At 35.0% G+C, this 13,648-nt stretch overlaps 1 protein-coding gene across 10 annotated transcripts in view; it reads right to left on the bottom strand.

The window, feature by feature from the left end:
- The window catches only part of LOC106133233 (polypyrimidine tract-binding protein 2), a 366,610-nt gene that overhangs the window by 83,306 nt on the left and 269,656 nt on the right, over positions 1-13,648 (bottom strand). For 5 of the 10 annotated variants that reach the window (XM_060945000.1, XM_060945003.1, XM_060945005.1 and 2 more), the window contains one exon: positions 4,596-4,634. The exons of the other annotated variants lie outside the window; for them this stretch is intronic. In XM_060945000.1, coding sequence (XP_060800983.1) covers positions 4,596-4,634 — 39 coding nt within the window. The remainder of the gene's footprint in view (positions 1-4,595; positions 4,635-13,648) is intronic. 10 annotated transcript variants of the gene reach the window in all.

The following is a 13,648-nucleotide window of genomic DNA, read 5'->3' as shown; positions in this document are numbered from 1 at the left end:
CCTTGTGGGTCTTTACACGTGTATGTAGTAAAACAAAGTTAAAAAAATCTTTATATTCACTTTGCGTAATTGTGAGCCCACAAACGAATTTGACGCACATTTAATGCGGAATTCGGCAAGTGATCTCTCAACTACCGTGGCCCTTTATCTTACGACGTCCATTCATTCGACGTCTGCGCCACGAAGATAGATAATATTGTCAGAAGCGCAACTTGCTAATCTGGGTCTCATTGAATATATCATATTGTGTAACTTGCGGCTATCCGATGGAAACTTTGTAATTGTATAAATCAACAATACTCTCTATTAATATCAAAGTTTCACAAAATTAATTTCCCGAACGAAATTGTTAACTTCTACCAAACTTTATATTTACATTAAAAAAAATGCTCAAAATATTTTCTGGTCAAAATTGACATCTGTTCCATCAAAAGTCGCATTTTATAATCGCGGATGACTCTTAAACTGAATAATTTAATGTGTAAGTTTCTTTTTCACTACGTCTTGTCCCTCGCGAATAAACAGACACTGGATTTCTACTCGTGGTGGGGACCATTATCACTTTCTTCTCTCATATCTAAAACCCTCCACTACCAAACCGTATTCAGCACTGTACTGAGTGAGCTATAAAAACAAGGACACGCTTTGCTCTTCAAACAAAAGCGTATGCAAGTTTGGAAGTTTCACAGTGACCACATGCAGGACGGCCGGCCTTGCGTCTCACCGCCGCACCAATCAAACAGTGCCTTGCAAGCGGGCGGCTCGGCCCTTTGTATCTCTTAATAATCTCCATTGTGGGCTTCATTTAATCAATATAGTGCATGGGTACGCTTTAATATTTTTTATATTTTGCCATAAATTTAAACACGTTAACTTGGCTAAATTAATTTCACATTGGACAATGATCGCACCTCGAGATCTTTTCCAGAGACGTGAGCATGCAACGGGGACTAGCGCCAGACATGACAAAAAACTTATTCCTAAATTATATTAAGGTATAGAAAGTAAGATTATGCATTGGTATTGTCGTTTCGATGGCCCTGTATCTGTATACATTATCATGAGTGGTGGTATGAAAGCTGCTACGTTAATAAGCTCCTGATTTCAAAGCGATGCTTACGAGTCACATCCAATTGAATGGAGCTTTCATACGATTCGGGGAATGCCGTAATGCAGTGTAACGTATCATAAACGAAGCGTACGGATTGGAATTCTGGAAAATTATGCTGCCTATCAATTTCCACATTTTTAGAGCATAAATTTATTTTTTCTTGTTCACGTTTTTAGTGAACTCATTTCTAGTTTCAGTCTATCATCGATTTAGAGATCGATTACAATCACAATTACAATCAATTACAATGTATTTTACAAATGTAAATAAACAATATGAGGGTTCAGTCACCATTTTTTAATAACATATAAAAAATCTGAGAACGTAAAGCTACCGCATCGTAACTGTAACCCCATATTTATTTCTGTTATTCGTTAAAGGCATCGTAAAGTTAATAAAGGGTTTTTTGTAACAAGCAACCAGCAAGTCCGAGATAAGCCCGCTCTCGGCGGATTGAAATCTTTTAAAACGTCGTTAAAAACAGCCCCCGCGCGGCGCAGACAAAGGCGAAACAGCCTAATTGTTGACGAAAAATATTCTCGATGCAAATTCGCACTCTTTACAGCCCATTCGAAATTTGTACTCGACCCGAAAGAAGTTAACGTAATTAGGCGCGGCGTACGCTTTCAGATTTTGACGTAATCGCAGTAAACTTTGCTCGGCTCTGACCCCGCAGTGAATTCTACAATAAGGTTTATTTTACTGATTCATTATAGAAAAAACATACATACATACATACCGTCACGTCTATATCCCTTGCGGGGTAGACAGAGCCAACAGTCTTGAAAAGACTGAATGGCCACGTTCAGCTATTTGGCTTAACGATAGAATTGAGATTCAACTAGTGACAGGTTGCTAGCCCATCGCCTAAAAAAGAATCCCAAGTTTGTAAGCCTATCCCTTAGTCGCCTTTTATGACATCCATGGGAAAGAGATGGAGTGGTCCTATTCTTTTTTGTATTGGTGCCGGGAACCACACGGCACCTTATAGAAAAAAAGTTAAGTATATATAAGGAATGCATGAAGTTTTTCACAAAATGTATAGAAGACAAACGAGTTATTTTGTAATGGTGATAAACAACTTTATAACTTTAGGATATAGCCTACTCGTACATAGACACAATCAATGGGCTTCAGATAAAAGAAAGTAATGTATTCCAAACACAAATTTCAATCAGACATATGAAGAACTTCCATAATTGGGTATATTGACCGTGTGAGTTTAATTAAAATTGTTCAGTGCACCGTTTGCATGAGGTCCGTCTTGCATAGCCCTTTAATACGGATTCCTGTGTAATGGAGCGTGCTGAAGACTTTGTCTAAGCTTGGCAGGCCAGTAGTCTTTGTTGTAGCCTTACACTAGATGTGCACATGCATTCATGATACATGATTATATTAAGATTCCTCAAACTTTATTATAGTTATTATTTATGTATAAATTTCAATTCAGGTTCACTTAAATCAAAATAAACCTTGAATATCAAGGTTATCTTTACATAATCATTACTTATGCAGAAACTTAAATAGGTAAATATATTTTCCATTTAATTTTTTGTCACTACTGTACAAATTTTAATTAGGGTAAGGTAATAAATAATCAGGGTCAAAGCATTAACGGCTTCAAGGTATTCGACAGCAAAGGGAGGCAAAGAACGAGAAAAAATGATACGATACCATTCGGACCGCAATAAATTTTTCAATCATCTCAGGACTGGATGATCCACAGGGCAAATATTTTTTTCTAACGTATTTTCGTTTAATAAATATGATAGCAGTCGAGTTTCCTTGCTCGCTGTTTGTTGGTTGGTATTTCCTGGAATAAAATATTCTGAGGGAAAATTATTTTTTATACTTACTACCTAACCTAGATATACAATCCTGGATTATCAAGTCATACGTATCCAACCGAATATTATGTAAGTCGGTTACTTTTCCATATATAAAATTTGGATTTTTAAATTGCCTTTTGGACATTTGTGGCAATAGAGCAACACAATAGGGCACTCGAATAAGACGCTATTCTTAATTGGTGTAGGTATCTGGAGAGCTCGTTGGGCACACTTCTCCCCGAAGACAAAGGTCGCTGGAGTTCCTGCAATCCGATCCACGCCGCCCCTCGGTAATTTTCTCGTTAACGGAATGAATAAAACATTTCATTCCTTACCTTTCTTTTGTAATTGTTAATGGTTGATGGGTTTTGGAAATTTATGTTCGGTTTCTTTCAAAAACATTGTATTGCAGCGTCATTTGTTATTCGATATTCTCATTGAAGATTCAAGTAGTCTAAGAAATAAAACCTCCTAATTGTTCCATCGCATCATATTCAGAAGTCTAATCTAAATTTTGATCAAATGTTGTAAATTTATTGGGAGTTATCAGTGAGTGTCGCTCATCGACCAAAACGGTAACATATTCAGAGGAGTTTATATGACGGGTAGAAATAAAAAAGGGGTTCGCGGCCAGGATAGATAATTTGCAGGGAAAATACATCACGATAAAAAATTGTAGCTCTAACGAGAACCTCAAAATGGCTCGTAAGCAATGAAACAGCGCAATTTCATGAGAAAGGCGGCCCGCAAATAAACCAAAGCGGAACACATTCCCGCCTCCATAAAACGCAGACTGAAATAAATGTAACAGACTCAGTTCTTTAAAAAATCCACCCGACGACAACAACCGCAAAGCTCAGCAAAATCTCTAGTGTGTGTCGGCATTCCAGTGTCGGAATTTTCATAACTGGCGCGCGGCAGCGGTCGTCGAAGCGTTCCAGGTGAAAGATCCCGAATTTATATCCCGAGGCGCGTCCTGATCGCGATCCTCGGCGCGAGCCTGTCCGGAGAACTGTCTGTACTTTATTAGGCTGGAGTGCAGGCGCGCCTCGCCAATATAGAAATATGTCTGCGGTCTGGTCACAATAAACGCCCCTGGTGAACGATGGCCACAGCATAGACTTTATACCACCAGGTGTTATAGGTATTCATCGACAAAATTCCAATAAAAAGTACTTTTCACAATTATTTTTATCGCTCGCAAATTTTTATAATGCAATTAGTGAATCGGCGACTTTAACAAGAAGCGGTACGCAAGCCAAGTGCAGGATATTGTAGGCCAAACCCCCCGAAGATTACGCGAGTTTTTCATATAAAGCCATTCAGCCAATTTCCTCATATCCTACACAGGAGCATAATAAGGGAGGCTTTTGTGAGGGAAAGAGGTTCGTGCAACTACAATGCGTAGGCACCGTGTGTATTCGTCGTTGAAAAGGGTAGAGAGGCGCAATATTCGACTCACTCAGATCGGATAACTTGGTATATTTAGGGCGCTGAAGACGTATCTACCACCTCGATTTTACTATGTCGTTTGCTCGCCGCTGTGGCTTATTCAATTTTCACCAATACTTGGAGCGCCATGAGGCATTTGCAAAAGCTATTTTAAGCGTAAATAAATTCTATTATGTCTATTAAATTAAAGAAAATGTTCTTACATTTTGATGGGCGTCTCGCATGTTCAGGACGGTGCTTACCTGTAACAAATACAAATATTTAATGATTTTGTTAACTTTAATGATCGGGTCCAACACTAACATTGTTGAGCTTTGTTGAATACCGCACACATTGTGCCGCGCGAACACCTGGCCGTGACAGCGCCGCGGTCGCCCGCAGCCAAACTACTGTTGCATTATCTATCAAGTACCTACACATGATAAGATATTGGTTCCGTTACGATATTGCACCCATAAAATTCTGCGACAATATTGCATATTAGTGCTACAATATTAAGATCCAAGCAAATACATTACACGAAAAATTTATTTTTAAGGATTAAACCATTGGCATAAATATCAAAGGTTTCTTTTTTACATAAAATGATACAAAAGACCATGATCAAAAAGTTATCTTCATATAACTTAATATGTAAGGTAAATATGATTTATACACCAACTAGATCTTATGTTTATTCAACAAAACTAAGTATTTTTTATAAAACTCGAAATACCACCTATATATACAGTTATTAATTTCAATAAATAATTCTAACCTGTACCTAAATTTCCCGGCGGTTGCTACCTTGTTACCTCGCTATAGTTGTACAGATTTGTTAGACCCTTGCCTCGCTAAACCACAACAGCGTTTTGGTTGGAGGGCAAACCTACACGAGTGTAATCACAACATTATGATTCTCTTTCTCTTTTAAGCAGACTTACGTAATTTTACCGCTGTATAGTAAAAATGCTTGGCGTTTAATGTCGTTTTCTGTAAATAAGGGTTTCCAACAAAGATACCAATGACTAAGGACAAAATAAGGTGACAATTAATTCTCCTTCTTTTTATATTATTTATGTTTCATACGTTTATCGATATGCACTTCAAGAGATATAAGAGGTCACTCTGTAGCTTAGAGGCCCCTGTTACGGCACGACCACTGTAATTGAATGAATCACTTACATAAATACAATACTAATAATAAAAAAAAACTACGATAAATTCTTCAGTAATATTTGTTTTAATGAAATCTCTATTAAAAATTATACTAAGAAAAAGCATAAATAGTGTGAAAAACTTAACATTTCCAATGAAATTGGGCGTCGCAAATAGCCGAAGTCGACAAAGGCAGCCTCAGCGGCTTGACCGCACTCTCGTCCAATGTTTCTGACTGCATTGTGATGTATAGTAGATAAAACAGTTTGCTTGCTTGTATAATAAATTGTTTAATAATTCAGGTCTTACGCATTTTATCAAGGCACTTCACATTTTTTTTAAAACTTTTTCAACAAAATACCGTACATAGTTCAATAGCGGATTTAATTATTGTAACAACAATAGTAAATCATGGAGTCAAACAATTATGTTGTATACCAATTAGAAATTAAAGGGATTTTAAAATTTAGGAAACTATCGTCTAATGGCGCCAGTGTTAATCAATTTGCCAAATCTTTTCATTAATATAACAAACTACACAATCGACAACTCCTCAATAAAAACTCTAAAAAAAATCTAAAGAAGCGCATTCACTGAACTTCATAATGAACCGACGGTAAATACTCTTGCAAACAAGGTCTGTAAGCGGTTAAATTCAATAAAATCTTTAAACGCTCGGACGAAAAACGATTGCAACAATAAATTGACGGCGCGGACAATCCGAGATAACAGAGTTATTATTGTCGTTTTTATTGTTGAGAGATTTTTTAATGCGTTAATCTGCGGTTACGGTGGCCGACTGTTGTTGGGGCTTAAAAACTCACATTCGCCGGGAATTTTGGGGAATTTAACTCATTTGCTGGGAATGGAATTAAATGTAATGGGTGTATGAATGTATTTAATTATACTTACGTGTGTAAAAAAACGAATGTTAAAATTGAATAAATATATATATAAAATGGAGGATCTCGATTAGGGAGGTCAGATGGGAGTCACTTCGTGTAAAAACCTGACTGTTCAGTGATGAGGATGCAACCGGGACTTAAGCCAGGAGGAAGATAAATATTTATAAAAGAGAATGCATATTATACCAAAAAGATTAATAATATGCAGAAGGAAGTATGCAGAGATCATGGCAAGTGGAAAGAGGTAGTCTCTGCCTACCCCTCCGGGAAAGAGGCGTGATTTTATGTATGTATGTATGTAGATTAATAATATTTAATTTTAATTAAATGTAAAAATCCTAAAACAAAGCTTTTTCCCATCCGCCGAAATCCCCAGGGTATATTATATAGGTATATATATATTTAGTTTGTACATATCCCTAATTTAAATAGAATTTATTGGATGTCATTAGTCGACCCAAGCTGAAACGGGAATAGATTACCTTTACGGCGACCAACTTTTCTCCGATACAATGCCACTTCCACGAGTTTACGGACGGTGTAAAACATGACCATCGCACTTTTACGAGTGTCGCTTAACATACAGTGTCGTAAAACTGAGAAAGTACCAAAACTATAGATACGTGTACATAAGCAATGGTCATTTCGCAGTTCGTTAGCTAATTGGGACATTTATGTACCTTTAGGGGCTATTATGGTCGTCTTGTAGCAGTTAACAGTTAAAATAATGAGGATTCTATCACATAACACGCGACGCGCCGTAGACGTTCAGGAATATAATATGCATGTCATTTAGAAATGGAGTAAATGTACATATATGTAATGAAATATTCTTGCATGTTTTTTTTTATAAATCTGATTACCTTTATTACATATTTTACATTTTAAATTTATTTCTTATAACATTTATATAAAATTTAAATACCTTATGTATAAGATCATTTCAAAAATTTCAAATAAATCAGTGTGCGCTGAACTCCCTAAAATGAGCGAACCAAAAATGCTGTTACAAAAATCATACGCAGTAAATTTAATTCAAATTTTTTTTGGGCAGATTATGCAAGTATTTTTCCCGTTTATATATAGTTTATAGATGAATTTAAAATAAAAAAAACCATATGCGCATTCCCTATTGGCCTCCCGAGTTTGTATACTATAATCACATGCAATAGGACGGTTTGATATGCTAAACGTTTCGCTCCACAAACATTCAACACGAATTACACATGGCATTCATTTTGCCGCTCACACAGTAGGTTATTTTTATTTAATTCTAGACAGGTGCGAGGCCCTGTTCCAGCGAATATTTTTGCACGATTAACATGCTGATGAAAAGCTAACATCAGAACAAGTTCACGTACAAAATATACACGTGTACTCACCTAGTTTTATTAATTTTGCATTACACACGAGTTTCGTATAAATGAGCGAGTATATGAATGTTGAATGAGTTGTACCATCTGATTACATTCATACCTATATACAATTACACCTCTTTCCCAGAGGGGTTGGAATAGACTATATCATTACACTTGCCAAGATCCCTAAATAGTTGTTTTGCTTCATCTAATTCATTACTCTCTTCAGGCAAACTCGTCGCTGGTTTAGGTAACTTTTGATGCGGCAGGACGTCCCCAATTTAATCAAATTATGTCTAAGCCTTCCTTTTCTACCATTATTCATTAATGTTTTATCATTTGACTGAGAAATTATAATGTTAAAGTTGTAAGTGATTTCTTAATAAAGTACAATAACAATAACAGAATAAAACCGATTACTCTCTCGGCTGGAACCAATAAGAAGAGATCCCGATCGTGGCTTTCCCCAATAAATATATCGAGATGAGACCAAGATAAACATATTCGAGCGAACGGTAGCGGTAGGTTTAAAATATGCAGCCTTCCTACACAAAATAAAGTGAGGACAGAATAGATTTATTTGTAAAGTTAAGTGTTTAGTGACTTAGTAAATTAAATAAGCATTAAAATATACAAATGAGCAAGTTTTAGATTTTGTACAAAAAAAAGAGGTCCGTCGTATTTATTCTTAAGTAGGCATGACAAATCCCCAGCAATACCACCGTGTAAACTAATAAACATAAACTAAGTAAAAAATCTGGGTCATTACAAGCTATATTGTAGGATTTGAGAATGGTGATTTATTGACGATTAAGAAGCGTAGGTGATTTCATGACCTCTTCTGTTACCTAATTAATTTGCATTTCCGCGCTTCGTGAAATTCGTGTAAACAAGTGTAGCGGCCGACTGCGGATAAATCTTCGGATATTATTGTGTTCGTACTCAATAGGGAAGACGTCTGAGCCGATACGTTTTATGGATACGCAATATTGAAAAATACAAAGCAATGAGTAAACATTTTTCATAATACTATTGTATTTTATTACAGCAGCCTAAACAGGATTTTTTTGAAGAACATGTGTACGTAGTAAGTACATCGAATAAAAAAAGCTGAGAAAAAATATAATGTAAATACATTGGATTTTATTTTTTCAGATTAAGAAAAGATATGATGATATTAAAAATATTAAAAGACTTGACAAAACAAGCAAAAGAACGGAAGTTGGTAAAACTAAAATTTTTGTGCATGCATATATTTGCATAACAACATAAATGTTGTTATGCAAATATTACAAATTACAAATCACTACGTTCTTAAAAAAACATCGTGTTATTTGTTTGCGCACTTAATAACACAAAATGTATCACCAGAAACATGAGAATTAATGATATATCTGTGTGTCTCGCAGACTCGGCAAGGGAACAAATTCCCCGCGGCATCGAGGTAAATACTGTGGGAGGTGAAAACTTTTATAAGAAGCGTACAAATAAACATACTCGCGACTTGGAGCTAAAAGCCGGCAGAGACTGTGGAGAATATTTAAGGTACTGTTACATGCCACTTTTTAATATTTATTGATATATGTGTAGTGCATACGTCGCTAATTGAAGAAGAAATTGAAGTGATGGTTATTAGTAACTCTTTTCTTATTTTTTTTGTATTATACGGTACAAATATAGATTGGAACCCCAAAGAAAGTTCGAGACTTGTGTTAAGCTTCTCCGTACTTTGGAAATGCCGTTGGTCCTGGCTAAAGGTCATGTCAAGAGTACTCGAAACCGCCAAACTTGCATGAAGAAAGTTATGAATGTGGATGAAGCGAAAGAAGTTTACAGAAATCGCGGCAAGTGGAAAGATGTAGTCTCTGCCTACCCCTCCGGGAAAAATGTGATTATATGTTTGTATGTATGTATAAAATCCTACTTATACGGAGCAATACCTTGACTGTTGTTTGTGTAAACAGAAAAGAATGTGGTAGCAATCTGTTAATTAGGCGTAAACTAGGGATTTGGTGCGCGTTTGTTGTCCGAATTAGCGAAAATTCGAGGCGATTACATAATCCGAAACTAATAAATTGAAATTATAACACACAAGTTAAATTTTACTAAAATGTCGCCTTCTCAGGCCAAGTAAAAATAAATGGTTATTTTTCTTTCAATACCAAAAAGCTCGTTTTTTATATTCTCATATCAAGTTTCATCTCAAAAAACTAACTAACCGGTCTAAACTCATGTTTCAACAACAACTAGATACAATGTTTCTGTTGAAATAGTATGAAAATATACAGTTGGTTTTTACATCATTAGCAGCGGTGCAGGGTTGCCTGTTGTCGGAAATAAATCGCACGTCGGGTCTGCAAAAACTTTGACAGCGCTTAACAGCTGTTTATTGTTTAATGGTTGATGCGATCGCTTTGTGTGTACCGATTTAATTGCTTGTAACGAGTTAATTAAGTTTATAAGTAATAATTTAGTTCACTCTGCTTCACTAATAAATATTTATAAATTTATTTAAACTTTAGGCACGTAAAATGTGCAACGGGTGAAATTAATGGCATTCTCTGCCAGTCCGATAATGAGATCCATTTGCACTGAAATTAAACAAAATATATATATAGAACTTCTTAATTGTAAAACATTTTTATTGAAAAAGATAATAAAACTATAAGATAAAAACCTACTTAAATAATGATATTTAATTATATTTATTAAATGATAAAATAATGGTCCAAACACCAACTAAAGCCGTACAGAATTAACAGAACAATAATTTCAAAACGGTCAGTTGATTTCCAATTGATGAATAATTCAAATGTGTAAAAATAAAATGTTAGGAATATGAAATTGCCGATAGATCTATCGTTTAACGGGCAGTTTGAAAATGTCAAACGGGATGCATTGATATGCAAATACTGATGTGCCGAGCGAAAGTTAAACGGTCGCGTGGAAATATGGTCATTTGAGCGAATAAAAATTATCAGTGCGACCCGCCGACGTGACGAATATGAATGAAAGAAAAAAAATACACAGTACCTAAAATTTTGGGATGGAAATTACACAAAATTTCCATCGAACTAAGCGAGAAATGAATACAAATTCATTATTTTTTATGTTTATATTTCCGTTTTAATAGTAACAGGTATGAATTTAATTCATCGAATACATTTGAACATTTTAATGACAATAAAATTTTAATAAAATTAAGTCGTGATTTTCAGATTTGAAAAACTTTATAGATTTAAAAAACTTTTTTATTTTCATTGAATAAGATTTCGGGCGTTGAAAAAAAAAATACATAACCGAATGTAAATAAATGTGTAATTCAGTAATCCGCTTTTTCAATTAAGCATTCAACAGGAACAGTAGGCACTGCGAACCAGATTAATTTAAAGAGGATGCAGCCCTAACAGTCGCTGCAAATAATAGTCAAGGGCCTGATTTTCTACGTCTACCTTTTTTTAAATAGTACATAATTTTCATTTATTGTGGCAAAATTGGCTTCCTGAGCAGATACTCCATCGTTTTCGGCTAGTTCAATATTTTTTTACATTCTATTTATATTTTTTCTGTCATCCGGAAACAATTTTCATTTTTTTATTCGCGTTAAAACATTTTCATATTAGCCCTGAACAACAAAACAAAATTAGTAACAGCGATTCAATGAAATTAAAGAATTTCACTGCCTGAAAAGCGAGATCTCTCGAAAGACGACGAAAGAAGATGGGAAAATAAAGAGATTGACAATGAATTAAAAAAGGAAATAAATTGATATACAAATATTGTCGTGGGATCTTAGACTATAAAATAAAGAGATAAAAAAGCGGAGCAATCCATTGCAGCGAGAGCGGCCCAGCGTAGCGAGCGCGCGGAACTCTGCCCAACAAGTAATATATTTTTAATTGATGCACACAACAACCGATGTGTCGAGTAAACATTTACCCGTTTATTACAACGATGACAAAACCTTTGTTGGCCGTTTTTAACTCAAAACATTAATTGGTGGAAAAGTGCAATTCGCGTGTTCAAATTTTCAGTAACTGTAAATATTAACATAGCAATTACAACGGTGTCAATTGTAAATGTCGTCAATTTTGCACAAATCTGACTTTAATTTTATTCGGCTAGTCTATTATTAATAGGTGATCACTGAAATTATAACTAAAAATTAAAACACCTGCTATTAATTATAATATTTTGACTATGTACTGAAGTGCAAAATTTTTCACGCAAGTTTAGGTAGGAGTACAAGGTATAATTTCGTTGCATAAAATTGATACGAGCTGCGAAAAAATCCGAGTTGTTCACGCGAGACGCAATACAATCATTTTTAATTTCCGTCTAGGCGCGTCCAGTGCACTAAATACCAATTACTAGAGCCGTAACTACTGAACATGCGGAATGTAGCAAAGCTGGGATGGCGAGGATTTGTATCCACACAAATACGAGTACAGTCAACCGCATATCCAGTTAACCCGCATGTAATTCTATGACGCGGTAACAGAGGCGAATTTGCAGTGAATTAAGGTAGGTTGATATGCTGTTGATCCTACCTACGTGTAGAGCTAATGCTAAGGATTACCTACATTAAGGGTTAGCTAATGGAATGGAATAACCCCTGAGATTTCCATAGTTGTTTTAATTAAAAAAAACACTAAAAAGTCTTTTTTTAATGTCTAAGTTTTATTTAAAGGACGTATTTATGCTGAACAACTTTTCTTTGGGGGCATTAAGAAATAGCAAAGACTCAATGAAACGGTAAAGAATTCTCGCTTATTTTTTAAAAATACTTCAGAACCTTTGTATAATATGGACGAATTGTGTATTTATTTTCACCTCAATTACAATCTATACTAATTCATCATCCTCTTGGCATCAGTGATGATCGAGTTCTATCTATATTTAACAGAAGTTTTCATTTAACGGGAGCGAAGGCACGAGCATACTTGTGTTATTTTTTAAAATTTAGAACTATCTACTGACATATTTAAATTTTTCGATAATATTTAAAAAAGGTATGAATCACATAGGTACCAGAAAACTGATGATTCTGTGCATATGTGATCGAAATATAAAACCGAAAGCGTCTTCGTCGTAAGCTAAGAAATTATTTTTATTTTATTTTATTTATTTATTTTTGGGACAAATTACACTGATTGAGTTAGCCTCGAAGTAAGTTCGAAACTTGTGTTACGAGATACTAACTCAAATAAACTTAAGTCCAAGAAATAGAGGAACGGCGGATAGCTTGAAACTACCGGGAAATACCAAGTCGCTGGATTTTATGTGTTAACCCATCGGGGTTTTATCGAGCCGAACTTAACACGACGTTAATTTTCAAGGAGATAAAGGTAAATGAACCTTGTTTATTACCTACCTGTAAATAAATTTTTATGTAACTGAAACTATTGCCACTAATGTTAACTTTCAATCGATCAGACACAATAGGATACTATAAATTTCAAACTGTGGGTTGCATACTTGCAAATTATATGGACGAGAGATTGACTAAGCCATTAAAGTGTTCAAACTCCGCAGCTTATTGAAAAGTTTAGGAAGTTTAAAAGAATGTTAAAGTGCACGTGTATTTACAGTAAGGGTGGGAAAAGTTTTTACGACAACTCCTTCATGCTGCCGTGAATTTTCATAAAACATTTGATGGTCGAAGTACATTTTGTAAAATTTTAAATTGGTCGATGCCGCGATTAGCGCGGTTGAGCAAAATGAATTTAACGACAATATTAAATCGTTTTCAATTATTGTAAATTATGTCTGCAGGCTCTTTATTCTAATTGCTTACTTTATATTATAAAGTAATTAATAACCATTAAAATTAATTAATTACGCTTCCGTATAAAT

Source organism: Amyelois transitella, chromosome 7 (genome assembly GCF_032362555.1).
Source record: "Amyelois transitella isolate CPQ chromosome 7, ilAmyTran1.1, whole genome shotgun sequence".
Classification (NCBI taxonomy): Eukaryota; Metazoa; Arthropoda; class Insecta; order Lepidoptera; family Pyralidae; genus Amyelois; species Amyelois transitella.
This window is presented reverse-complemented; position numbering and strand designations above follow the sequence as displayed.